Here is a 26,972-nt window from a genome sequence, read left to right as displayed (position 1 = left end):
CACAAGAGAAGGATATTAGAAGAGCAATGCGGGTTAATAAACTCAACTGGCCACAAGCTGAAGTTATTTAACCTAATATGCTGTATTTTAGAGCATGCATTTCTTTTTACCTAAGTCGTCGTTAGCGAACGGCTCCAGGTTGGAGGTGGTGGACAGGGTGCTCTCGTTGTCTACCGATTCTGCGTCGTTCCGCCTCTTAATCGGGACGTGATGCTTGATGATCCGGATGTTCTTCTCCGACACATCCTGAGAGAGGTAAAAAGGGAATTCAGTCACACACCACTCACCCATGGGGGCTAACAAACACAATTTAGAGAGAAAAAAATACAAAATAAATCCTAAACGAGAACCCATTCATCCTTCATTGTCCGAATGAGGAAGAAGGGGGAGAACAACAAAAAAACGTTGATTCATTGCAGAGACCGCTCTGCTAAACTCCCTTGACCGATTTTGCATCTATTCTATCTCGTGAAATTAGTGAGGGATGCAATAGACTAAAAACAATGGGCAGCGCATCTGCCCTTGTATCCTTTTCTCCAAACATGGGGGAATCGGGCATCTCATCCATCACTGGGGAACAAAAGAGTGATTTACAAAGACAAAAGGGATTGTTATAATTTAGCGAAACATCCGGGGATCTGGGCTAGAACAAAGACCTGCACAGCCACACATCTAATCTGTCCGGCAGGCAGCAACCGCAACGCTTCACTCAGACTGACGGATAGGCCTCAAGGCACAGCCTTACTGACAACTTGGGCACTCGATTTCAAAGACAAGGGGGGTGGGGGGGCGGAGAACAAAGGAGGTAGGCAGAGAGAGAAAAAGAGATGGACGGAGTGTTTAAGATGGATGAGAGTGAAATAAAAATAGATGGACAGTGTTTAAGATGGATGGCTGGAAAGAGCGAGAGATGTTGAGAGAAAGTGAGAGGTGTCAGGAATGAGACATTGGCAAGAGCTAGAGAAAAGAGCGAGAGATAGGGAAAGCTTGAGAAGAGAAAAGAGGGAGTGTGGGTTATGACAGGCAAGTGATTTAATGAGGAGGCAGGGGAAGCTTGAGAAGAGAAAAGAGGGAGTGGGAGATATGACAGGCAAGTGATTTAATGAGGCAGCAGGTGTGTGTGTGTGTGTGTGTAAATCCGTCTGTCTCACCCCGTCGCTGGTGGCCAGGCTCTCGCTGGGGGTGAGCTCTGACTGGGAGCCGGCTGCCCAGGCAACAGGGCCCAGGGTGGAGGCCTGGTCCTCGGCCGCACTCTTCTCCGTCAGGTGCCTGGTCACTATGTCCTGGAGGTCAACAGCAAAAAGACATGGTTAAACATGAGAATCCAACAGCAAGGAAGAACGTTAAAGCATGAGCTGTACATTTAGAAGAAACACTGCATTCTATGCTCCTACGTGATTTATCAACATTTCGACACCTCAGGTCTTTATCAGTAGCTCCTTGTGGCTCCATGGGTAAACCATTCCTATGAGGTTTACCCATGGATTGTATGAAATACTATTTACAGTCTTAGAGTAGGAGTGCTGGTCTATGATCAGCACTAAATCGTCATTCGGAAGTGTTTACCTGTAGGGTGTAGAGTGCCCTCTGGCGCAGGTAGTCAGTGTTGAGCAGCTGCAGCTCGTGGAAGAGCTCGATGAGGAAGTGGGGCCGCGACTCGTTCTGGGAGATGAGCGTGGCCACCTCCGAGTAGATGGTCTCCCTCAGGGCCTCGAACAGGGAGAAGTCACTGCTGGCATCTGGAGGTGTTAAAACGCAAGACAGACACTCGAGAAGATGTTGCAAGTATAAGTGGCAGTCTATTGGGGATATATTATATATATATCCATCCATCCAGTATTGCACAGGTGGCGGTGTAGTCTTTGGCTCCAGCTCTGCTGAAACATACCTTCATCAGCACCATGATTGGCTGAATCAGATGTGTTAGAGTAGAGTTGGAGGAAAAGCCTGCACACCTAGTAGTTCTCTAAGAGTAATGTATCGAAGGCAATGATACTGTACAATCCAACACATTCCTAAATGTAAAAGAAAAAGCAATTGCATTTAAAAAACTTTTTTTTTAAAGCCAATTAGAATGCCAAGCATATTACTCTGATTCAGAGGGGTTGGGGTAAATGCGGAAGACACATTTCAGTTGAATACATTCAGTTGGACAACGGACTAGGTATCCCCCTTTCAATTGTTAGCTAAGTCCATTAGATCAACCGAGAGACTCCAAGGTTACACTAAGGTTGGGATCTAGTTTGAGTCCGTTAAAAGTTTAACTGTATTACATGCATGAGGTGCTTGGATGACCGATATTACACAAAAGTTCAAATCAATGACAATCAGTGATAGCTGGTGCTTACAGTGGGGGAAAAAAGTATTTGATCCCCTGCTGATTTTGTACGTTTGCCCACTTAAAAAGAAATGATCAGTCTTTAATTTTAATAGTAGGTTTATTTGAACAGTGAGAGACAGAATAACAACAAAAAAATCCAGAAAAACACATGTCATAAATGTTATAAAATGATTTGCATTTTAATGAGGGAAATAAGTATTTGACCCCTCTGCAAAACATGACTTAGTACTTAGTGGCAAAACACTTGTTGGCAATCACAGAGGTCAGACGTTTCTTGTAGTTGGCCACCAGGTTTGCACACATCTCAGGAGGGATTTTGTCCCACTCCTCTTTGCAGATCTTCTCCAAGTCATTAAGGTTTCGAGGCTGACGTTTGGCAACTCGAACCTTCAGCTCCCTCCACAGATTTTCTATGGGATTAAGGTCTGGAGACTGGCTAGGCCACTCCAGGACCTTAATGTGCTTCTTCTTGAGCCACTCCTTTGTTGCCTTGGCCATGTGTTTTGGGTCATTGTCATACTGGAATACCCATCCATGACCCATTTTCAATGCCCTGGCTGAGGGAAGGAGGTTCTCACCCAAGATTTGACGGTACATGGCCCCGTCCATCGTCCCTTTGATGCGGTGAAGTTGTCCTGTCCCTTTAGCAGAAAAACACCCCCAAAGCATAATGTTTCCACCTCCATGTTTGACGGTGGAGATGGTGTTCTTGGGGTCATAGGCAGCATTCCTCCTCCTCCAAACACAGTGAGTTGAGTTGATGTCAAATAGCTCCATTTTGGTCTCATCTGACCACAACACTTTCACCAGTTGTCCTCTGAATCATTCAGATGTTCATTGGCAAACTTCAGACGGGCATGTATATGTATTCTTGAGCAGGGGGACCTTGCGGGCGCTGCAGGATTTCAGTCCTTCACGGCGTAGTGTGGTACCAATTGTTTTCTTGGTGACTATGGTCCCAGCTGCCTTGAGATCATTGACAAGATCCTCCCGTGTAGATCTGGGCTGATTCCTCACCGTTCTCATGATCATTGCAACTCCACGAGGTGAGATCTTGCATGGAACCCCAGGCCGAGGGATATTGACAGTTCTTTTGTGTTTCTTCCATTTGCGAATAATCGCACCAAATGTTGTCACCTTCTCACCAAGCTGCTTGCCAATGGTCTTGTAGCCCATTCCAGCCTTGTGCAGGTCTACAATCTTGTCCCTGACATCCTTGGAGAGCTCTTTGGTCTTGGCCATGGTGGAGAGTTTGGAATCTGGTTGATTGATTGCTTCTGTGGACAGGTGTCTTTTATACAGGTAACAAGCTGCGGTTAGGAGCACTCCCTTTAAGAGTGTGCTCCTAATCTCAGCTCATTACCTGTATAAAAGACAACTGGGAGCCAGAAATCTTTCTGATTGAGAGGGGGTCAAATACTTATTTCCCTCATTAAAATGCAAATCAATTCATAACATTTTTGACATGCGTTTTTCTGGATATTTTTGTTGTTATTCTGTCTCTCAGTGTTCAAATAAACCTACCATTAAAATTATAGACTGATCCTTTCTTTGTCAGTGGGCAAACGTACAAAATCAGCTGGGGATCAAATACTTTTTTCCCCCACTGTAGCTGTGTGCTAGGGGTGAGTTTACCTGGCGCTTCAGTGCATGCAATTCTGTTAGAGAGGAAAGGTGTTCTCCAAGCATAGGCTGTGAGGAAAATCAAAAAGTAACGACATAAATAAACCAAAAATAAATAAACAAAAAGTAAAATGTGGTCACGTTACAAAAATGTGAGGACATAAAACCAATTAAACCAAGATTAAACTCAAATAACAATAATAATGAAACTGAAGATGTGAGTGGACAAGGTGTGGTGTGATCTGGTCAAGGTTTTGTACCGGAGGAGAGGTCGTTGGGCTTGTTGCCTGTCTTGGTCTTGGTGTCCAGTTTCTCCTGGGTCAGTTTATCTAGCAGGCTCTGGTTCTGGTCCCTCTGGCGATGGGGCTGCGGCACCCTCTCCTGGACAAAGTTGGCCGTGCTGGACACGCTGTCACTCTCCACTCCTGGAGATACACAAGCAAGGAAAGTGAAACACACAAAACAAAGAGGGGAGAAAGTGTGAGATATGCAAAAAGAAACATTTACACACATATGTTTAAAAAAATACCCTATTTGTGCATTCGTCTTTTGCATAGATAGTGTTGACCAAGTCGCCTTGAGCAATACTATTTCAGTTCTGTCTCTGAAATATTGAGGTCTTCAAATCTCTAGTATTATGTTGTAAATATATCAACAGGCAGGTGCTACACAGTCGTGGTGGTCAGAGTGAGTTACTTCCTGGCCATCCTAACTGAGCTGCCGGAGAGGAACGAAACGTCAAGTTCTAGAGAAAAAGCAGTCAATATAAATCATTACAGGTCCCTACACAGTATCCCATGTCCCCGTACCAGTGTTCTTGTGGTGTCCCTTGGCCAGCCGGGTCCTCCTCTTGGAGTTGGGCGTCTTGTCGCGGGAGGCCAGGCTTGCCTGGGCAGAGGCCTTACGTCCTGCCCTGAAGGCCTTGGTGACGATGGTGGGGTCAGCCGGGTCCGGCATGCTGCTGAAGCTCTCCTGGGAGGCCTGGTCGAAGGCCTGGGGCCGGGTGTTGTTAGCCCCTCTATGGGGTAGAGGGGAGGGGGATTCGGTGATAGGAGCTGGAGGCTGGGAGACGTTGAGCCAGCCAGATTCATGGCCACGACTGCCGGTTCCTTCATTCTGCCTCTGGGGCCTGGTGGGATGGATACAGACAGAGAAAGACAGTTGGACAAATGAAGGAAAAAAATGTGAGTAAGATAGAACTAAGTAGCAATGAAGTATGCCTTTCATTCTTTGCACACAGGCCTGGGAAATGCAAGGGACATCACGATACAATATTATCACGATACTTAGGTGCCAATACGATATGTATTGCGATTCTATATGTATTACGATTTGATACAGATTGTATTGCGATTTGATGTTCCAAACATATTGCTCACTATATGTCTGCTGTAGAGGGACAAGAGAAAACTAGTTTTGATCAGTCAGGAAAATGGAAGTACTGAAAGCATGTTGGCTCACTATTTAAAAAAGATGGAGAACATGCTATAGGATCAATAAATACTGGAGTTTTGGCACAGGTACAACCGACTAGCGCTAGCTAACGCTGCCTATACTTGGGAGTCAAACATCAGTAATAATATCATCCAAAAATATCACGATATGCAACTATTTGATTTTTTTTCACCAATCAATCACTAACACACACACACACACACACACACACACACACACACACACACACACACACACCCTTTTGTCTACAGTGTTGAATGGGGAGCATTGTAGGGGCGGGGGGAAGCTCAAGTACTCTGTCTTGACTGAGGTGTTGGGATCCAGCTGCTGCTGTTGGTTGTCTGGGCTGACTTGGCCACCAGCACTCTGAGGGAACTCCCCCATAGCAGAAGGGAACAGGGGGTTGAAGTTAAACCCTGTGGAGGAGAGAAAGAAATGAAGTGAGCAGACAGAGGTATATTGTGTAGGTTAGCGGTTTTTCCATCATGAATCTGGTTCTGGAGGCAAATCTGCAGCGTGGTCACTAGCTGGCACAGCCACAAAGTAATAAAATCAGATTTTAAACCTAACCCTACTTGCTAACCCTAATCTTAAAACTAAGACTAAAAAGCTTTTAATTTTATTAATTATTCCAAGAGACAATTTTGACTGGCTTATTTAAGGGGAAAATCGTTCAGTTCTGCCTCCAGGACAAGACTGATGACAATAAACGTCAACCTGCGTATATTGTGATCTGGAAAACACTTGGTTACAAACATATCAAATCAGGAATTTCTCCTACTATTCCGGTATGCCCTCTATTCCTCAATAACACTCATATGTGCAAGAGCTTCTCAATTTCTAAAAGCTAACCTCTGAATTGAACTGGGTCAAGGTGACGAGTATTTAAAGAAGAATGCCTTCTATGACATTATTACAAAAGCAATTAATACATTTTTGCACACCCAGTCCCTGAAAGAGACTGTATTTGAACACTAACTATACAAAGCATTATGAACACCTGCTCTTTCCATGACAGACTGATCAGGTGAAAGCTTTAAGGAGACAGGTTAAAGGATTTTTAAGCCTTGAGACATGGATTTTGTATGTGTGCCATTCAGAGGGTGAATGGGCAAGAATTTCAGTGCCTTTGAACGGCGAAGGGTAGTAGGTGCCAAGCACACCAGTTTGTGTCAAGAAGTGCAACGCTAATGGGTTTTTCACGCTCAACAGTTTCCCGTGTGTATCAAAAATGGTCCACCACCCAAAAGGACACTCAGCCAACTTGACACAACTGTGGGACGCATTGGAGTTGACATGGGCGCCAGCATCCCTGTGGAACGCTTGACACCTTATAGAGTCCATGCCCTGACAAATTGAGGCTGTTCCTAATGTTTGGTATACACTCTCATTCCTTTGAGAATTTTCACTCATACAAAACAGATATGTCATAACATCAACGAGGAAGGATCGAAAAACAATGGATGGAAGATGTATGTATAAAAGGGTGTTGGAAGGCGTACCGGAGGAGAGGGGTGAGAAGCCGGCCAGGCCGGGAGGCAGGTGGAGGGCCTGGTTGACAGAGGGGGGCATGGAGGAGATGAAGGGGAGAAAGAGACTGGTGGGGGAGAAGGGGGGACAGGCACTGCCGGAGTCCCGGGACGTGGAGCCCTGGTTCTGGGCCTGCTGACCTGACGATGAGGAGGGCGGCTGCTGCTGCTGTTGACGACGAAGCAGGTCACTCAGCACCAGTTTCAGTCTGGGGACAAACACAGGCAAGTCAAGTGTTAAAACCTAACCACATTCTTGTATTCACAAGTCATGTTTAAACCTGATGTCATGTTCACATATACTGCAGATAGTCATTAAACCATGATTGGCTATGCACTTAGAGCTATAAACTAATGTAGACATGACATGCGTGTGCACCTAACAAACGAAAGCTGCAATGAATAAATGTTCAACTGAATTGTAAGGTCTGGAAAACAGACACTGATCATTTCCCTCATGCAGTACATTGAGCCAGTTACATTAACATATTAGTAAAGTATCTGGGGACTTCAGATTAGAATTAGCTACAGTATATAGCTAAAATATGGTGCAATGTTTGTTGTACAATATCTGTGTCAAATGGGACCCGTGTGGCTTAGGTGGTAGAGCATGGTGCTTGCAACGCCAGAATTGTGGGTTCGATTCCCATGGTTGGACCAGTACGAAAAAGTATGCACACACTTACATACTGTAAGTTACTCTTGATAAGAGCATCTGCTAAATGACAAAAATGTAAATAAACCAATAGAATCCATATTTCTAGTTTATTTTTTTGTGTGTTCGGTCTACCTTTCGGCGTTGTTCTGCTGCCAGGCCAGCTGTGTGTAACACTGGCTGAGCTGGTGCATGACCAGGTGGACCTGGGGGGAGGACAGGTTGTTGGGCAGCGCGTTGTACGGTCCTGTCAGCAGGGTCTGGAGCATGTAGGACAACGTCTGGAGGGGAGAACGGGTAGGGACAAGGAAAACGGGTAGAAGAGATGTAGAAAGTGTGTGTGTGTGTGTGGAGAGAGAAAGAAAGTTTGAAAGAGATAGAAAGAAGGAGGGGAACAAAATGGTATTCATGAACCCGTCTGTCAACTGGTTTCCCCATACAGGTTCTGACACCCAGTCAAATAGGATCTCAAGCCAACGGCTGATTTGTATAAAAGGAATAGCAGCGTTTGCATTTCCATCAGGACGACGCACGCTGGATAAATTCAAATTCAACACCATGCCCTATAGGTTAAGTGTCACCGCCACCATGCTATATCAATGACAACGTGGAGAAAATCCATTTAGGCACCTCTAACACAAGACTGGCGTGAGTAATACATTTTCTTTATTAACTTACTTTATCGACCTTAGTGAAATGTAATAGACATTTAACAGAAAGGAAAGCGAGCAGAAATGCCAAACATTATTTGGCGGTGTGCCTATAGCCTTAGGTTGCTGCAACCTTTACTGTAGGTTGGGTGAAACAGATGTCCTGACTCCAAATAGGTCAGATAAGCTTTGCAATAAATAACTTCAGCCGGACCCCCTCTCACATACAGAGGGGAGAGAAGGGAGCTGGTGGGGATAGTAAATCAAGGAGAGAACATCCCTCTCCAATGTTCACACAGTAATGTGCCTTTGTCTACACAGACATTTCCCACCGAAACGCTAACACATTCTAAAGCAAATACTGGAACAATATTTCTAACATACAACGTAGGGAATGGGCAGATGTGACCTAAAAGAACACTAATGTCATTTGGTTGTTATTTTGTGATGTCATAATTTTTTTTTTATAAAGGAGCTCTGGATAAGAGCGTCTGCTAAATGACGTAAATGTAAATACTGTAACTTGAAATGCATCAGTGGTGGAAAGAGTACCCAATCGTCATACTTGAGTAAAAGTAAGGATACCTTCAAAGAAAATTACTCAAGTAAAAGTCACCCAGTAAATACTACTTGAGTAAAAGTATTTGGTTTAAAATATACTTAAGTATAAAAAGTAAATAGAATTGCTAAAATATACTTAAATTCCCAATATTAAGCAAAACAGACGGCACCATTTTCTTGTTTTGTTTACTTACGGAGAGCCAGAGGTACACTCCAACAATTTACAAACAAAGCATGTGTTCATGATGAACCAAGACAATTACACGTAAATACTTTCATGATGACTTCTTACACCAAACGGGTGGCGGTTAGTGTGCAAAGTATATGATTACTGTGAGAGTAGTTTCTAAACATACCAAAGTATTATGTCCCCCTTCCCGTTGTAACAAGCCGCCATATTATGTCAGTCCACTAGGGACCTTTTGCTAATGTATTAAGTGTGTATGTTTATCCTGTGTTACCATTTAGTTAGCTAGTAAATAAATAATTAAACCAATGTGTAGCACTGAATCATAAGTAAGGCTGGGGTTTTTGCTGACGCAAGAGGTTACAACTGTTCAAAATGATGATATGATACAAGGTTATCATTAATACGTTGACCGTTTATGGATGTGATAGGTAAAGACCCTTAGAGTTTAATTCGGGAGATGGTAACTCTTTCAAGAACCGCTCTCGTGGTGCCCCAATTCCTAATGAGTTCATAAAAAATTTGGTAACAATTAAACATAGTCATTTGATTAGATAAATAACAGTCAACAGATTAATGAAAGTAAAGTCACGACACAGACCAGGCGTGAACACACAATATTACGAATATTTGAAATACTTGGTGTACTTTATTTGGCTTAGCTGGTCATGTACAATGGAAACAAACTCCTCATGTCAGGCAAGCTAAATTAACCTCAAGTACCTCCTTCGGTTTGGTGAATTCAGACATGGTTTGATACGTATTCCAAACATTTGAAATACTTGAGGCACTTAATTTAGCTTGGAAGGTACAAAGAAAACAATGGAATAGTCTGAAATGCGGGCAAATCCCTCATGCCAGACAAGCTAAAATCAATACATTCCAAAACGTTGACATGCAAGGTTCCCTTGATATAGCTTAGCTTGTCAGGTACATAGAAATCAAACTCCTCATGCCAGCTTGCCTCGTACCTGACAAGCTAAATCAGGCACGCCTCAACCATGTCAAATGTTTTAGATAAGCATATGTATTGGTGTGAGGTGACTGAAGTGTGTGCCAACTGCTATACCAACCTGCTGGTCCTGCAGTAGGGTCTGACACATGCTGGTGCTGAAGTCCAGCTGCCTCTGTAGTGTGCCCACCTGCTCCTGCCAGTGGTTTGATGCCAACGCAGACCCAGTGCCAGAACCCTCCTGGAAGGACAGCTCAGCCGCCCAACGCAGGTTCTCCTGGCGCCTCGCAGCCCCGATGCCGCCATGGGCTTGGGACTGTTGTTGTTGTTGTTGTTGGCTCGAGAACGGGGAGAGGGTCGGCCACTAGCTACAGATGCAAATTGTTGGGGCGGCTTCAGAACGTTGCTGGGGAAAGAAGGGGGTGAGTGATATATTTGTATTATTGGGTGTCCAACGAGTTGTGGGTGCTGCTGTGAATGCATGACCCAATTTTCCCCCAGAACTTTCATGATGCCAAGATTCAAGTTTTATTAGTCTTATAAAAACGGCCTACGTATGGTCATCATCCAACAAAGTGCTTACTTGCAGGTTCCTTCTCGACAATGCAACAATAAGAAAATACCAACCAAGTAAATGGCAGAACAATACCGTATGTAACCATATATCAATAGAAACCTATGGGGTGGAACAAAAGCCTGCACACCCAGCATCTCTCTAGGACTGGAGTTATTTTAGGGTTAACCCTTACCCCTCATAACTACTACAACTGATTAAGCAAATAAAATGTTATTTGTCACATGCACCGAATACAACAGGTACAGTGAAATTAGTTACAAGCCCTTAACCAACAATGCAGTTAAGAAAAAAAATATTTTCAAAAATAAATAAAAATCAGCAGTAAATAAGACTAGCGGGGCAATATACAGGGGGTACCGGTACAGAGTCAATGTGCGGGGGCACTGGTGTCGAGGTAATATGTACAAGTAGGTAGAGTTAAAGTGACTATGCATAGATAATAAGAGAGTCGCAGCAGCGTAGAAGTGGGGAGCAGCTGTTCAGGACTCTTATGGCTTGGTGGTAGAAGCTGTTTAGAAGCCTCTTGGACCTAGACTTGACGCTCCGATACCGCTTGCCTTGCGGTAGCAGAGAGAACAGTTTATGACTAGGTGGCTGGAGTCTGACCAATTTTTAGGGCCTTCCTATGACACAGCCTGGTATAGAGGTCCTGGATGGCAGAAAGCTTGGCCCCGGTGATATACTGGGCCATTTGCACTACCCTCTGTAGTGCCTTGCAGTTGGAGGCCGAGCAGTTGCCATACCAGGCAGTGATGCAACTCGTCAGGATGCTCTCAATGGTGCAGCTGTAGAACCTTTTTAAGGATCTGAGGACCCATGCCAAATCTCCTGAGGGGGAATAGGTTTTGACATGCCCTCTTCACGACTGTCTTGGTGTGCTTGGAGCATGTTAGTTTGTTGGTGATGGGGACGCAAAGGAACTTGAAGCTCTCAACCTGCAGCCCCGTTGATGGGAATGGGGGCGTACTCGGTCCTCCTTTTCCTGTAGTCCACAATCATCTCCTTTGTCTTGATCACGTTGAGGGAGAGGTTGTCGTCCTTGCACCACACAGTCAGGTCTCGGACCTCCTCCCTATAGGCTGTCTCATCGTTGTCGGTGATCAGGCCAACCACTGTTGTGTCATCAGCAAACTTAATGGTGTTGTAGTCTTGCCTGGCCATGCAGTCACAAGTGAACAGGAGGGGACTGAGCACACACCCGAGGGGCCCCCGTGTTGAGGATCAGCGTGGCGGATGTGTTGTTACCTACCCTTACCACCTGGGGGCGGCCCATCAGGAAGTGCAGCTATGAGGGCACTGTGGTGTTGAAAGCTGAGCTGTAGTCAATGAATAGCATTCTCACATAGGTGTTCCTTCTGTTCAGGTGGGAAAGGGCAGTGTGGATTGCAATAGAGATCTGCTGATCTGTTGGTGCAGTATGCAAATTGGAGTGAGTCTAGGGTTTCTGGGATAATAGTGTTGATATGAGTCATGACTTTGTACGCGTCTGTGTGGAGTAAAGGTGGTCTAGAATTTTTTTTCCCTCTGGTTGCACATTTAACATGCTGATAGAAATTAGGTAAAACTCATTTAAGTTTCCCTGCATTAAAGTCCCCGGCCACTAGGAGCACCGCCTCTGAATGAGCTTTTTCCTGTTTGCTTATGGCGGTGTACAGCTCATTGAGTGCGGTTTTAGTGCCAGCATCGGTCTGTGGTGGTATGTAGACAGCTATGAAAAATACAGATGAAAACTCTAGGTAGATAGTGTGGTCTACAGCTTATCATGAGATACTTTACCTCAGGCGAGCAAAACCTTCCTTAGATATCATGCACCAGCTGTTGTTTACATATTTGCATAGGCCCCCGCCCCATGTCTTACCAGAGGCCGCTGTTCTATCTTGCCGATAGAGCGTATAACCCGCCAACTGTATGATCTTAATATCGTCGTTCAGCCACGACTTCGTGAAACATAAGATATTACAGATTTTAATTTTGAAAACGGTTTGGCCTAGAAAACTACTACGACTATGGATTGATGAGACGCACGAATACGATGGTTTTCTCCCTTTTGCTATACAAGTGTCACGGGACTCGTCTGAAGGTAACCCATGCAAACAAATAGAAGTATGGAGATATTTTAGTGGCCACAAAACTAAGGGGTTAAATGTGTGTCCAAAAAAAAAATATATATATATCCTGATCTTTCTTAAAATCTCCTAACGGTATATATTTTTTTAATACCCAAAGGGGTCCTAAAATTCTAAATCAAATAGCTAAATGTACCATGGTATGACCATCTTAAAACAATTCCATATGTAGCTTAGTCTCCCCCCCGCTTAGACTTTTGTGCCCTGTCTCTTTATCCTGAATAGAAAAAAAATAGGTATCCTTTTATGAATTTTTCACAGACCTGTCCAGTGCCTTCCTATTGCTGTAGGATCTCTGCTTCCTAGTGGAGTAGAGATGCAGGTCATCACTGGAGCTGGACTCTGCTCCGTCCTCTTCCTCCTCCTCCTCCTCAGCACCCATCTCAGAGGGGTAGCCGTCCTCGTCTAGCTGACAGGGGGTGGAGCCGCCCCACGTGGCCATGGTCCTGAGGAGGGGGGAAACAAGTCAAGTAAGACCCCACTCAGAGACTAAACCGATCTCCCAAGGCACTTCATGTAGATATGAAAGCACATGATGGCTAAAAGCGTCATTCTACTTGTATCTGCAACATTCAGAATGTTTCACATCATGGAATTCTCCCAGATTATTTAGGGGTCTTAATCTAGGGGTAATGCTTCGCTCACCTCTCGTCCCTGCTAAGAGGCTGTGAGGCAGCGAGTCCCTCTGGGTCCTCCATCTTGTAGGGGGAGTCGCTGAGGCCGCTCCTCCTCTGGTGCTCGGCCATCAGGGACTCCAGGTGCTTCCTCCGCTGGCGCAGCTCCTCCCGCAGGATCTGGTGGCGCCGCATCTCACACCACAGCTGCTGGAGAACCATGAAGGTAAATAAGCAGTGTCATTTTCATGGTTACATCTGCAAGATACTGGCATCCAGCCATGGCTAACACGGTTACGCTAACCCTTACCAGTTAACCCTCAAGAAAAGCCTTGCACTGAGCGTGTGATACAAGTGTTCCTTTTGATTTTGGCGAGCCAGCACTATAAGTCTGTGGGATGAGCCTACTATCCTTGATGTTACAGTGAACTGACCCTGTCAAATCAAATCAAAATAAAGAACCCACCTCGTTGTCAGTGACAGAGGCATTAGCAGCAGCCTGGGCTGTTGGTTTGAGCACAGCGGTGGCAGCAGGAGAAGCGTTGGCTTTGAGGGCTGCAGCCGGAGCAGGGGGAGGGGCCGGGGTGGAAGTTGCAGCTGGGGGATTCCTCATCAGGGCCTGTTGGCTCACTGTGCTGCTGGACACTGACGACTGGAGAGAAGATGGGAGGGAGAGTGTGTGAGAGGCTGTCTCAAATAATACCCTATTACCAATATAGAGCACTACGGTTAAAAAGAGGTCAGAAAGAAGTTCTGACACCAAAGCCTTTCAACACAATCAATCAGGAAATAGGGTGGTGTGTGCTCAGTTCTCAGTGTGTGTGCATGCACGTGTTACCTGCAGATCGGGGCAGGCCCACTGCAGGTCCTGGATCTTGTCCTGGATCTCCATCAGCCGCTGCCGTTCCTCGTGAAGCTGCTGCAACTCCTGCTGCTGCTGACGAAGCTTCTCCTCATATAGCTTCTCCCTGAGACACACACACACAACATATTTTAGATGTACAAACAGAATCACCAGCTGTGTAATTCACATGCTTAAATGCACTCACTTAGATATAAATAGACACAGGTACTTTCATACATTTATTATGGTTCAACGGCCTCTACCGCGTGTGTTGGTGCTCCCTATGGGTGCGAGCAGTCTCCTACCTGGCCTTGTCTGTGAGGGTAAGGTCTCTGGGGCTCTTGCCTGCGGAGGAGGAGCCAGCAGCAGTACCTCTGGTGTTGTTGGGCTGCTGGTGGAGACCCTCGTCGGCTGTGGTGGCATCTGTATCATCACTCTTGGAGACAGGAAGTCACACGGTTACTATTCCATAAGGCCATCCCCCATCAATGACTCAAATTCCAGCTCTTTATTTTTCTTGGACTGCAAAAGGGTCCTCTTCCACTCCGAACTGTTTAGACCACTCAGCTGCACCATGGTCATTTTAGATTCTATACCATGTGTTCTATTTTGTATTATTGGCTTATATGTGTGTTATGTTTCTACTCACACGTGCTGTGAAAAAGTATTTGCCCCCTTTCTAATTCGCTCTATATTTGCATATTTTTTTTTATACTGAATGTTATCAAATCTTCAACCAAAACCTAATATGAGATAAAGAGAACCAATAACACAATGACATACTAATTGAATTTATTTCATAAACAAAGTTATCCAACACCCAATGCCCGTGTGAAAAAGTTATTGTCCCCTTGCGCACAATAGCTGGTTGTGCCACCTTCAGCTGCAAAGACTGCAACCAAACGCTTCCTGTAGTCGAGCAGTCTCTCACATCACTGTGGACGAATTTCGGCCAACTCTTCCATGCAGAACTGCTTTAACTCAGCAACATTTGTGGGTTTTCAAGAATGAACTGCTCGTTTAAAGTCCTGCGCTTCAGCTTCAGCTCACAGAGAGATGGCCTGACAGTTCCCTGTAGGATTCTCTGATACAGAGCAGAATTCATGGTTCCTTCCATTAAGGCAAGTCATCCAGTTCTTGAGCAAAGTACTCCTAAACCATCACACTACCACCACCATGCTTGACTGTTGGTATAAGGTTCTTTGGAATGCAATGTTTGGTTTTCGCCAGGAATAAATGGGACCCATGTCATCCAAAAAGTTATACTTCTGAATTATCGGTCCAAAGAACATTCTTCCAAGAGATTTGATGATCATCCAGGTGCTTTTTGGCAAACTTGAGTCAACTTTTTGGACGAGATTTGTCCCATTACTGACTTGCACTATGGGGCCTACAATTTATTTCAGATTCTCTCTCTCTCTCATATGATGACAATAAGTATGCTCTCTCTAATTCTCTTTCTCGGAGGACCTGAGCCCTAGGACCATGCCTCAAGACTACCTGGCATGATGACTCCTTGTTGTCCCCAGTCCACCTGGCCGTGCTGCTGCTCCAGTTTCAACTGTTCTGCCTGCGGCTATGGAACCCTGACCTGTTCACTGTGATTACTATTATTTGACCATGACATTTGAACATCTTGGCCATGTTCTATTATAATCTCCACCTGGCACAGCCAGAAGAGGACTGGCCACCCCTCATAGCCTGGTTCCTCTCTAGGTTTCGGCCTTTCTAGGGAGTTTATCCTAGACACCATGCTTCTACACCTGCATTGCTTGCCGTTTGGGGTTTTAGGCTGGGTTTCTGTACAGCACTTTGATATCAGCTGATGTAAGAGGGGCTATATAAATAGATTTGATATGCTATGTTTCTCTGTTTCTAGTCAGTCCTCTCACCTGCACCATGGCCACCAGCTCCTGGAGCTGCCGTAGTTTCTGCTTGGCGGTCTGCAGCCGGTGGACTTTGTGGGCGAAGTCTGCGTCCTCATTCTCCAGGCTGCTCCTTCTGCTCGACCCCGAGCCCTCGCTGTCCCGGCCCCCGGCTCCCCGCACCTCCTCTTCATCCTCCAGGGCATCGTCATCATCGACCTGGTTGTAGGGGCGGTTGTACTGGCACTCTGGTGGAGACAGAAACAATGAGGGTTAGTGAGATGAGTGGGTTGTGTGTGTATACAGGTTGCACGCATGTAATGTGCGCATGTGTGTCACGCTACCTATGGCTGAGGGGATGTTGAGGCTGCGGAGGTTGGCTGCTGCAGAGCGGTTGTTGATCTCACACTCGGTGTTGAGCCTCCCGTCAACGTGGTTGTTGGTGCTGCTGCCTCCTCGGCCGTTGGTCAGACTGTTCATTTCTGTCCAGTTCCCAGAATGCTGTGGGTTTCTGACCAGGGGAAAGAAAGATGGAGAAGAGGGTCAAGTCTCAATTTCACTCTCCGGCATGATTTGCACTTGGGAATTGTATTATCTAAACCTTTATAATATTTCTTAGCCAGGAAAGTAATTGAAAACAACCTAGCTTTTACAATAAACTGGTAATTTGGGGACATTAAGGGAACAGATTATATGCTTGGTTTGAAACGAACCAGTTACTGTCCATGGTTGCCGGTTCGAATCCAAGGGCTGTGATGCTTAGTATCAGAATTGGACATGGCCCACTAATAAACAGCTCAAATGAGGAATAATAAAGACTTCACCCTATTCCGTCCGTGTCCTTCAAGTACCTTATGTTGGTGATGGGGGGCCGGCGGTTCTCCTGCTCCGAGTCGAACATGGTCTCCAGCATGGAGCCGTCCTCCTCAGTCTCCTCCTCAGTCTCCTCATCCTCCTTCACGTTCTCGTTGACTGTGTCCACCATCATGTCTGATGTCTGCTCGTAGTACTGCACTAGCTCACGCAGCTCGTTCAGACGCTTGTGCACCTCCTTCAGCTTCCTGTGGACACACACACACTTAGGCCTGATTCTGTTTTAAATGACTCTGTAAATGACTTAAAAGCACCATAAGTGAGACAGAGCAGTCTATTCCTTTTGAGTCACATTTCAGAGAGAGAGTGTGGAGGATTGAATGGGGAGACATGGAATGGGGGAAAGAGACTAAGGTTGATACATGGACAACTGATTCAATGAAGGAGTGACACTTGACTAATTGGATCTATTGTTCATTCATCAGACTAATGAATGAATTAGAGAGATAAGGGTGATGGATGGTAGAGTTTGTCTGAAGGAACAGTACAGTATGGATCTTCAGCTGCCGGTACCAGAGCGATACAAAGGGCGCATGCTAATAGTCTGAGTTGGTTCCCTCTACTCATCTCCTTTGCTTCATCGGCACTGGGTTGTATTCATTAAGTCCAGGTAGTCCCAATAGACATGGAACACTGGTCACTTCAATAATGTTTACATACTGTTGTAATCATTCCATATATTGTATTCTAGTCAATTCCATCCTATTCAACTATTGCTGAATATATACCATCCTACAGACATAATATTCTATCCACAAACACAGCAAAAAAAGTAACGTCCCTTTTTCAGGACCGTCTTTCAAAGACAATTCGTAAAAATCCAAATAACTTCACAGATCTGCATTGTAAAGGGTTTAAACACTGTTTCCAATGCTTGTTCAATGAACCATAAACAATTAATGAACACGCACCTGTGGAACGGTCATTAAGACACTAACAGCTTACAGACGGAAGGCAATTAAGGTCACAGTTATGAAAAGAGGCCTTTCTACTGACTCTGAAAAACACCAAAAAGAAAGATGTCCAGGGTCCTTGCTCATCTGCGTGAACATGCCTTAGGCATGTTGCAAGGAAGCATGGGGACTGTAGATGTGGCCAGGGCAATAAATTGCAATGTCCGTACTGTGAGACGCCTAAGACAGCGCTACAGGGAGACAGGACGGACAGCTGATCATCCTCGCAGTGGCAGTCTACGTGTAACACCTGCACAGGATCAGTACATCCGAACATCACACCTGCGGGACAGGTACAGGATGGCAAGAACAACTGCCCGAGTTACACCAGGAACGCACAATCCCTCCATCAGTGCTCAGACTGTCTGCAATAGGCTGAGAGAAGCTGGACTGAGGGCTTGTAGGCCTGTTGTTAGGCAGGTCCTCACCAGACATCACCGGCAACAACGTCACCTACGGGCACAAACCCACCGTTGCTGGACCAGACAGGACTGGCAAAAAGTGCTCTTCACTGACGAGTCGCAGTTGTGGCTCACCAGGAATGTTAGTGTTCTGCCATGGCCAGCGAAGAGCCCGGATCTCAAACCCATTGAGCACGTCTGGGAGCTATTGGATCGGAAGGTGAGGGCTAAGGCCATTCCACCCAGAAAACGTCCGGAAACTTGCAGGTGCCTTGGTGGAAGAGTGGGGTAACATCTCACAGCAAGAACTGGCAAATCTGGTGCAGTCCATGAGGAGGAGATGCACTGCAGTACTTAATGCAGCTCATGGCCACACCAGATACGGACTGCTTTTTTAAAATTGTATCCCCCCTTTGTTCAGGGACACATTATTCCATTTATGTTAGTCACATGTCTGTGGAACATGTTCAGTTTGTCTCAGTTGTTGAATCTTGTTATGTCCATACAAATATTTACACATGTTAAGTTGGCTGAAAATAAACGCAGTTGACAGTGAGAGGACTTTTTTATTTTGCTGAGTTTACTATCCATGTCTATACATCCCATCCAGTGCATTCGGAAAGTATTCAGACCACTTGACTTTATCCACATTTTGATAAATTACAGCCTTAATGTAAAATGTACTAAATACAAAATTGTACTCAAACACACAATACCCCATAATGACAGAGAACAAAATAAATTCCTTATTTACATAGGTATTCAGACATTTTGCTATGACTCGAATTTGAGTTCAGGCGCATCCTGTTTCCATTGATCATCCTTGAGATGTTTCTACAACTTGGGAGTCCACCGGTTGTAAATTCAATTGATTGGACATGATTTGGAAAGGCAGACACACCGGTCTATGTTAGGTCCCACAGTCGACAGCGCATGTCAGAGCAAAAACCAAGCCATGAGGTCGAAATAATTGTCTGTAGAGCTCCGAGACAGGATTGGGGAAAGGGTACCAAAAAAATGTCTGCAGCATTGAACGTCCCCGTGAACACAGTGGCTATCATTCCTAAATGGAAAAAGTTTGGAACCACCAAGACTCTTCCTAGAGCTGGCTGCTCAGCCAAACTGAGCAATCGGGGGAGAAGGCCCTTGGTCAAGGAGGTGACCAAGAACCCAATGGTCACTCTGACAGAGCTCCAGAGTTCCTCTGTGGAGATGGGAGAACCTTTCAGAAGGACAACCATCTTGGTAGCAATCCACCAATCAGGCCTTTATGGTTGAGTGGCCAGACAGAAGCCACTCCTCAGTAAAAGGAACACGACAGCCCACTTGGTCTGGAAAGACCTGGAAATAGCTGTGCAGCAACGCTCCCCATCCAACCTGACAGAGCTTGAAAGGATCTGCCGAGAAGAACGCGAGAAAATCCCCAAATACAGGTGTGCCAAGCTTGTAGCGTCATACTCAAAGACTTGAGGCTGTAATCGCTGCCAAAGGTGCTTCAACAAAGTACTGAGTAAAAGGGTCTGAATACTTACGTAAATATGATATTTCAGTTTATTTTTAATACATTTGCAAAAATGTCTAAAAACCCGTTTTTCCTTTGTAATGATGGGGTACTGTGTGTAGATTGATGAGGGGGAAAACTATTTAACCCCTCTTAGAATAAGACAAAATGTGGAAAAAGTCAAGGGTCTGAACGATTTCCGAATGCACTGTATACATGCACACATACATATTCATACACCGGACTAAGACATTGCTCGTCCTAATATTTCTTAATTCCATTCTTTTAGAGATTTGTGTGTATTGTTTTGAATTTTTTCGGATATTACTGCACTGTTGGAGCTAGGAACACAAGCATGTTGCTACATTTCGCTACACCCGCAATAACATCTGCTAAATATGTGTATGCAACCAATAAAATGTGATTTGGGCAAGTGCAGGAAGTCCCTCTGCATTTCAGTGAGTTTTCTACCATTTGGTTCCTTATGAATACAACTGTGGTGTGACGTGCACTGATCGTAAATAATAGTTGGAGTTTAGTACCGGAGTTTGTCTGCCGGGGCGTCCTCATGCTGGGGTTGCGTGGAGGGGTCCCGTCTCACGGCTGAGGCCCCGTTGGGCTCCCGGTACAGGGCAGAGGGGCGGTCCGAGGAGGGGCCCGCGCCCAAAGCCAGGCTACGCTGAGAGGACAGGGACACACTGCCACCGCGACCTGACAGAACACACATTACTCACACATGCACGGCAGCAAACTTACAAGCTTCTATCATATGCACCAGGGTTCCCCGCAAAGAACGTAAGACGGGAGCTGCGCAAAAAAGAAAAATAAATAAATACAAGTTTGTCATCATTAAAGGCAATGTTTTGCAGGAAATGGCATTTGTAGGTGTTTAAATAAGCAAGAATCTCGCAAAAAATATATCACTGCCCCCCCTCCGGGCCTCCATCCCTGACGGTGTTAACCTACTACTAGTCAGTTACAGAGACAAGCCATAACTTACAGGAGTTGTTGTTGAGGGTCTGGTCACGGAGTGAGTGCAGCTCCTGCAGGATCTTGTCCATGGTCTGCTTCTTGTCCTGCAGCTCCTGCAACTTGGTCAGCTTGGCGCTCGCCGCCGAGGCCGACGTGGGGATGATAGACGTCAGGGAGGTGAGAGAGCTGGGATGGAGGAAGGAGGAGGCAGAGCGGGAAGGAAGGGAAGGCTGGGAGGAGCGAGAGCGGCAGACTTCCCGGGAGAGGGAGAGGCTCGCGGCTTGTCTGCGGTTGTCTGGGACTGCTGCCTTGGTCTGAGGAAGGAAAGGCACACAGGATGTTAGTAGGTGTTAGTAGTTGAACAAACATTCAACATAATTTATTACTTTGATGGGTAGCACTTTACATTACCACACAGGATAAAGTGGTAATAACATGGTAACAAGTCCTAATTACTCAACATGAAGAATTCATTTTGCCTAGTTACCCCATTTAAATGTAATCATTCTAGTTACAGGGTTATACACCACGTCAGGTAATAGAGTGGTAACAATACCATGTTATTACAACTTTCGATATTTGCCAGGATTGTATTCATTAGGCATCAGACAGAAGCGCTAATACTTTTGACTATGGTGTGCCCTAATTAATACGACCCAGTATTGTATGTTGCTGGTACCTGGGAGTCGTGCAGCTGGTTGTGGAAGCGTTGAATGAGGTCGTTCAGCTCATCGTTCAGCTCCGAGGTGATGCTCAGCCCTGACACACTGCCTGTGGTCTCTGTCGGCACTGGAACACACACACCAAATGAAAAAAGGTTACGTGTGTGTGTAGCTACCAGCTCTGCAAGTGCGCTGTGTGTCCAGTGTGTGTTTACACTATGTGGTTGTGTGTGCTCCTCTGCGTGCACTCTCTATGTGGCCTGTGTCTCACCGGTGTCAGCCATGGTTTGTGTGGCTTGCTGGGAGCTGTGCTGCATGGTCAGTAGTGCTGCCTGACGGCCCTGTAGAGCCCTGAGCTGCTCCTGCTGCTCCAGCATCTTCTTCAGGAGCTCGTGCTGCTTCCTCAAGTTCTCCAGCTCCTCCTTCTGGTCACTGCGGCCTGCAATACGGCCCTGTTGGAGACACGCACATAAGAAATCACCAGCACAAGCAGAACTGGTTGTGCGTCAGATGCTGACAGCGCAGACTTCCTGGTGTTACACCGGCAATGGAAGGGATGGAGAGAATGGGAGAAGGAGGGAGGGAGGGAGAGAGAGAAGGAGGGATGGAATGGGATGATAAGAGGGAGGGATGGCAGCAATTAAATAGCCTTGGTCTGCTTGGGTGACACTACTTCTAGACGAAGTGTCTTACTGTCTGGTAGAGATTGTAATGCATATCCCTATTAGAGGTCGACCGATTAATCGGAATGGCCAATTAATTAGGGCCGATTTCAAGTTTTCATAATCGGTAATTGGTATTTTTGGCCACCGATTTGCCGATTTTTTTACACCTTTATTTAACTAGGCAAGTCAGATTAAGAACACATTCTTATTTTCAATGACGGCCTAGGAACGGGGATTAACTGCCTTGTTCAGGGGGGATTCGGGGATACGTTCTTGCAACCTTCCGGTTACTAATCCAATCCAACGCACGAGGAGCCTGCATGGCAGGCTGACTACCTGTTATGTGAGGGCAGCAAGAAGCCAAGGTAAGTTGCTAGCTAGCATTAAACATATCTTATAAAAAACTATCAATCTTAACATAATCACTACCGTAAATTCCGGACTATAAGCCGCAACTTTTTTCCCACGCTTTGAACTTCGCGGCTTAAACAATGACGCGGCTAATATATGGATTTTCCCCGCTTTCAAATTTGTGGGTCCTGACAGCGTGGAGCATTGTCAAAAAAATCCACTTTCATCAACGGGTTTCGAAAGGCTGGACTGCTGCGTATTGAAGAGGGCTCAGCGGGGATTTGCCTCCGGATGAAAGTGACGAGAGCGACAATGAAAACGATCCAATATCGGATGAAGCAATTCTGAGGCTATTCAACTCCGACACCGAAGGAGATGGTTTCAGTGCCCAGGAGGAGGAAGATAGTGACCAATGACTTTCTTGGTAGGCTACTGTTTACTGCAAATGTTTTGTTACAAGCCGTGTTTCGTTAAAGCCCATTTATTTTTGTTACAAGCCGTGCTTCGTTAAAGCCTGTGTAAAGTTCATTTGTTTCAATGTACAGGTAGGCACCTGCGGCTTTTAGACATGTGCGGCTTATTTATGTTCAAAATTATATATATTTTTTAATTCAGTGGGTGCGGCTTATATTCAGGTGCACTCAATAGTCCGGAAATTACGGTAGTTAAACTAGTAATATCATCAACCATGTGTAGTTATCTGACGTGTCCTGCGTTGCATATAATCGATGCGGTGCCTGTTAATTTACCATTGAATCACAGCCTATTTCGCCAAACGGGTGTTGATTTAACAAGCGCATTTGCGAAAAAAAGCACTGTCGTTGCACCAATGTACCTAACCATAAACATCAATGCCTTTCTTTAAAATCAATAAACAAGTATATATTTTTAAACCTGCATTATTTAGTTAATATTGCCTGCTAACATGAAATTGTGTCACATCTCTAGCGTTCATTGCACGCAGAGTCAGGGTATATGCAACAGTTTGGGCGCCTGGCTCGTTGCGAACTAATTTGCCAGAATTTTACGTAATTATGACATAACTCGTAAGCATTCATTCAGACAGCACTTTCGTGAGTTTTGCCAGCAGCTCGTCGCTGTGTTTCAAGCCGTTTATGACTTCAAACCGGGTGCGTATAATTTGTGGAACGTTCCAACAGGAATCTATTCCAAAAACTTCGTAAATAACAAGGTTGCCAAAAAACAACGCATATAAAGCTGTATAGCGGCAGAATAAGATACCGGGTAGTGAGTGGTCTATTTCATTGCGTTTTTCACTCATCACGTTTATTCCGAAAAATGTCTGTCCTCACTCTGGTTGCCTATGGACAAACATTAAGAATAAGCTACGTGGTGAGTTGATGCCTAGTCGGCGGCTAGTTAGCTAGGTTTGTATGCGTTGCTACTTTGTATGCGTTGTTGGTTGGCAACCTTTTACTTTACGTTTTTTGGAACAGATTCCTGTTGGAACGTTCCACAAATTATACCCACCCCTTTAAGCCTATCAACTCCCAAGATTAGGCTGGTGTAACCGATGTGAAATGGCTAGCTAGTTAGCGGGGTGCGCGCTAATAGCGTTTCAAACGACACTCGCTCTGAGACTTGGAGTAGTTGTTTCCCCTTCCTCTACATGGGTAACGCTGCTTCGAGGGTGGCTGTTGTCGATGTGTTCCTGGTTCGAGCCCAGGTAGGAGCGAGGAGAGGGACGGAAGCTATACTGTTACACTGGCAATACTAAAGTGCCTATAAGAACATCCAATAGTCAAAGGTATATGAAATACAAATCGTATAGAGAGAAATAGTCCTATAATTCCTATAATAACTACAACCTAAAACTTACCTGGGAATATTGAAGACTCATTAAAAGGAACCACCAGCTTTCATATGTTCCCATGTTCTGAGCAAGGAACTTAAACGTTAGCTTTTTTACATGGCACTTTTACTTTCTTCTCCAACACTTTATTTTGCATTATATAAACCAAATTGAACAAGTTTGATTATTTATTTGAGGCTAAATTGATTTTATTGATGTATTATATTAAGTTAAAGTAAGTGTTCATTCAGTATTGTTGTAATTATCATTATTATAAATGAATAAAAAAAAAAAATACAATTTAAAAAAAAAGTTATTATATGGGGTTTTTTCTTCTTAAAATTTTTTTTATTATATATATATATATATATATATATATATTAAAAAAAAAATTCAAACAAAAATACATTCAAAAAAGAAATAAATGAATAAAATAAAAAATACAATTATAATAATAAAAAAAATTATCGGCCGATTAATCGGTATCGGCTTTTTTGGTCCTCCAAGAATCGGTATCGGCGTTGAAAAATCATAATCGGTCGACCTCTAATCCCTATGCAGCATAGCAGATGATCTCGTTTGTGACCATTCCAAAAAAGTAGCAGGAGGGGTTGGTTGTCAGAACTAGAGGAAGGGCTACTTACGGTGGCATTGGAGGCGTCGGAGGAGCGCACCTCGATGTTGAGGGTGGTGCTCTCTGGCAATGAGCCTGAACCCACGGCCGAGTCCAGTGTTCCCGCCTCGTCCTCCTCGTTCTCTCTCGCCTACAGAAGAGGCGGCGGTCAGTAAAATACTAGGCACGGACTGCAAGCACGGTCTCCCTCTTTGGCCCGAACTATGGTACTATGGACACTGAGGGTGTAGTGGCTATGGGAACACAGGTCTTCAACCGTTTCCTTCCCTTTCAATGTAATACTTGAACAGTGGATGGAGTGAAAAAGTTAGTATACAACAATGAAGAGAGTCATAACTACTCGCACATAAATGCCGGAGGGGGGTAACCCATGTAATATTGATAGCAAGATGCGCTGACAGCAAGATCAAATGACACGTGCCATCCAGAAGTTCAGAAGCAATGTGTGTCATGTCCTAGATTTGTCTGCCAAATAGAACAAGATACACGACTGTCTTGCCAGCGTGTTTCAGACGCCTTGGCATTAAAAATACATGACCAGGGTGCAGTGAAAAGTTCCCCAAGCAAAACAGCTTGAACTATCAACAGCAATGTGAGAAAGAAGCAGTGGACTGCAGGCTTCTTTAACAGGCAAAAGCCCAAGGCTGCCGTAGCTTGTTTTTACTATCAATACCGTAGAGTGAATTCAAACTAAAAGTCTCTCGAAATCAGCCACTTTCATCCTTAAATGACAGAAAGATGGAAAGAGAAAAATAAAGACAGACAGATCAAGCCAAAAAGAGAAAGGAGAAAAACAGAGACACAGAAAGAGAGACCGTGAGAAAGCCGTGATAAGCCAGCGTACTGTACTGACCAGCATCTTCTGCAGGAAGCGGAGGTAGGACCTCTCCTGCTCCTTGAGGTGGGCGATGAGGTGGGTGAGGCGCTCCACATTGGCCGGGATGTCGTTCTTCTCCACCAGGTCATCCCTCATGGAGCTGGCTTTGCCGATATACTCCCGGATCTGAACCAACTTGCTCACCACCTGATAGGGACACCAGAGAGTGTAAGGGTGTGTGAGAGACAGGGTGTTTATGAGATAGTGGCACAGCAGAGAGAGAGCATGTGTGCGTGCATGTCTGAGTGTAAATGATCGAGAGAGCGAGACAGAGAAATGGTGTGTGAGAGAGCGGATACCAGTCCGCTCACTGCAGACTGAGCTAAACGAGGGCAGAACTCACTTGGGAACCTGCGGTGGTGGCATATTTTTAAATTGCCCTAAATAAGCACTGGTTTCATCATCATCTTGCTTGCCTAGTCTCCCATCCTCGTTCTACCATTTATTTTCTTACAAGATCGAGAGCACAGCATGCCATGTGACCGTTTGCAGACAGTACAGGACGATCAGTTCAGCGCAAGCACAGACTTGAGTGGTGAAAATGCTGTTCCAAGGTATGCTATTTATATAGACGTCCAAAATGGGTTACTGAGTAAGACAAATGTACAGGTTTTTCCTCTATGTACCCACAACTAAACTACCTTTACTGTATGCATTGTCCAATGTTTGTTCTATTTTAATTAAGTATTGAAACTACAAACTTCAATAATTTGCATTGTGCAATAAGTGGCTGATCAAACAAAACAGACTACATACAGAGAGTATAAAATGGAAGTGCTGAAAAGCCCTAATCCAGTAAACCCAAGTGCCTAGACATTACCTACCTGACTACTGTCGATGCTGAGCTCTCCTCTCCCATCCTCCCTAGAGGGAAGGAGCCCTCTCTCGGCCCCTCTACCTAGCCTGGGGGTGTCATTGCTGGGCAGGGAGGGGGTGAATGCGTCCCTGAGACCCAGGCCAGGGCTCTGCTTCTTGGCTGAGGCGGCGACGGAGGGGGTTGCGGGGGCCGAGGTGGAGGGCGCGTCCCGACTCTTGTTGGTGTTGACATGCAGCGGCAGGAATTTGAAGGGTTTTTTGTTTTCCGCCGCCAGTTCTCGCTGGTTGTTGGCTGCTGTGACCCGACCCTGGGAGTCGCTGCCCACACTCCTCTGGGAAAAGAGAGCGACGAGGGATGTGTCACAACCTGGCTTCCAGTCTAAGTTACAGTACAATGCAGCAGAACCTCTGCGATATAAAAAGCTAGAAAGAAGGTCCTTTGGAACATTGAATAGTTTAAAACTTTCACATTCGT

General features: G+C 45.2%; 1 protein-coding gene across 1 annotated transcript in view; it reads right to left on the bottom strand.

Annotated features, from left to right (window-relative positions):
• The window catches only part of LOC106609941 (pericentriolar material 1 protein), a 48,107-nt gene that overhangs the window by 14,664 nt on the left and 6,471 nt on the right, over window positions 1-26,972 (bottom strand). Inside the window, 25 exon segments of the mRNA XM_045722667.1 lie at window positions 111-246; window positions 1,152-1,283; window positions 1,567-1,739; window positions 3,977-4,033; window positions 4,225-4,389; window positions 4,774-5,092; window positions 5,657-5,835; window positions 6,922-7,157; window positions 7,739-7,884; window positions 10,075-10,359; window positions 12,916-13,102; window positions 13,302-13,480; window positions 13,737-13,922; window positions 14,109-14,238; window positions 14,420-14,550; window positions 16,007-16,227; window positions 16,324-16,490; window positions 16,831-17,040; window positions 20,250-20,418; window positions 20,708-20,993; window positions 21,359-21,468; window positions 21,613-21,793; window positions 24,815-24,934; window positions 25,658-25,828; window positions 26,506-26,829. Of these exon segments, the coding sequence (XP_045578623.1) occupies window positions 111-246; window positions 1,152-1,283; window positions 1,567-1,739; window positions 3,977-4,033; window positions 4,225-4,389; window positions 4,774-5,092; window positions 5,657-5,835; window positions 6,922-7,157; window positions 7,739-7,884; window positions 10,075-10,359; window positions 12,916-13,102; window positions 13,302-13,480; window positions 13,737-13,922; window positions 14,109-14,238; window positions 14,420-14,550; window positions 16,007-16,227; window positions 16,324-16,490; window positions 16,831-17,040; window positions 20,250-20,418; window positions 20,708-20,993; window positions 21,359-21,468; window positions 21,613-21,793; window positions 24,815-24,934; window positions 25,658-25,828; window positions 26,506-26,829 (4,600 nt within the window).

The sequence above is a fragment of the Salmo salar genome, chromosome ssa08, assembly GCF_905237065.1.
Source record: "Salmo salar chromosome ssa08, Ssal_v3.1, whole genome shotgun sequence".
In the NCBI taxonomy this organism is placed as follows: Eukaryota; Metazoa; Chordata; class Actinopteri; order Salmoniformes; family Salmonidae; genus Salmo; species Salmo salar.
Note: the sequence above shows the minus strand (reverse complement) of the source record. Positions and strands in the feature narration are given on the sequence as shown.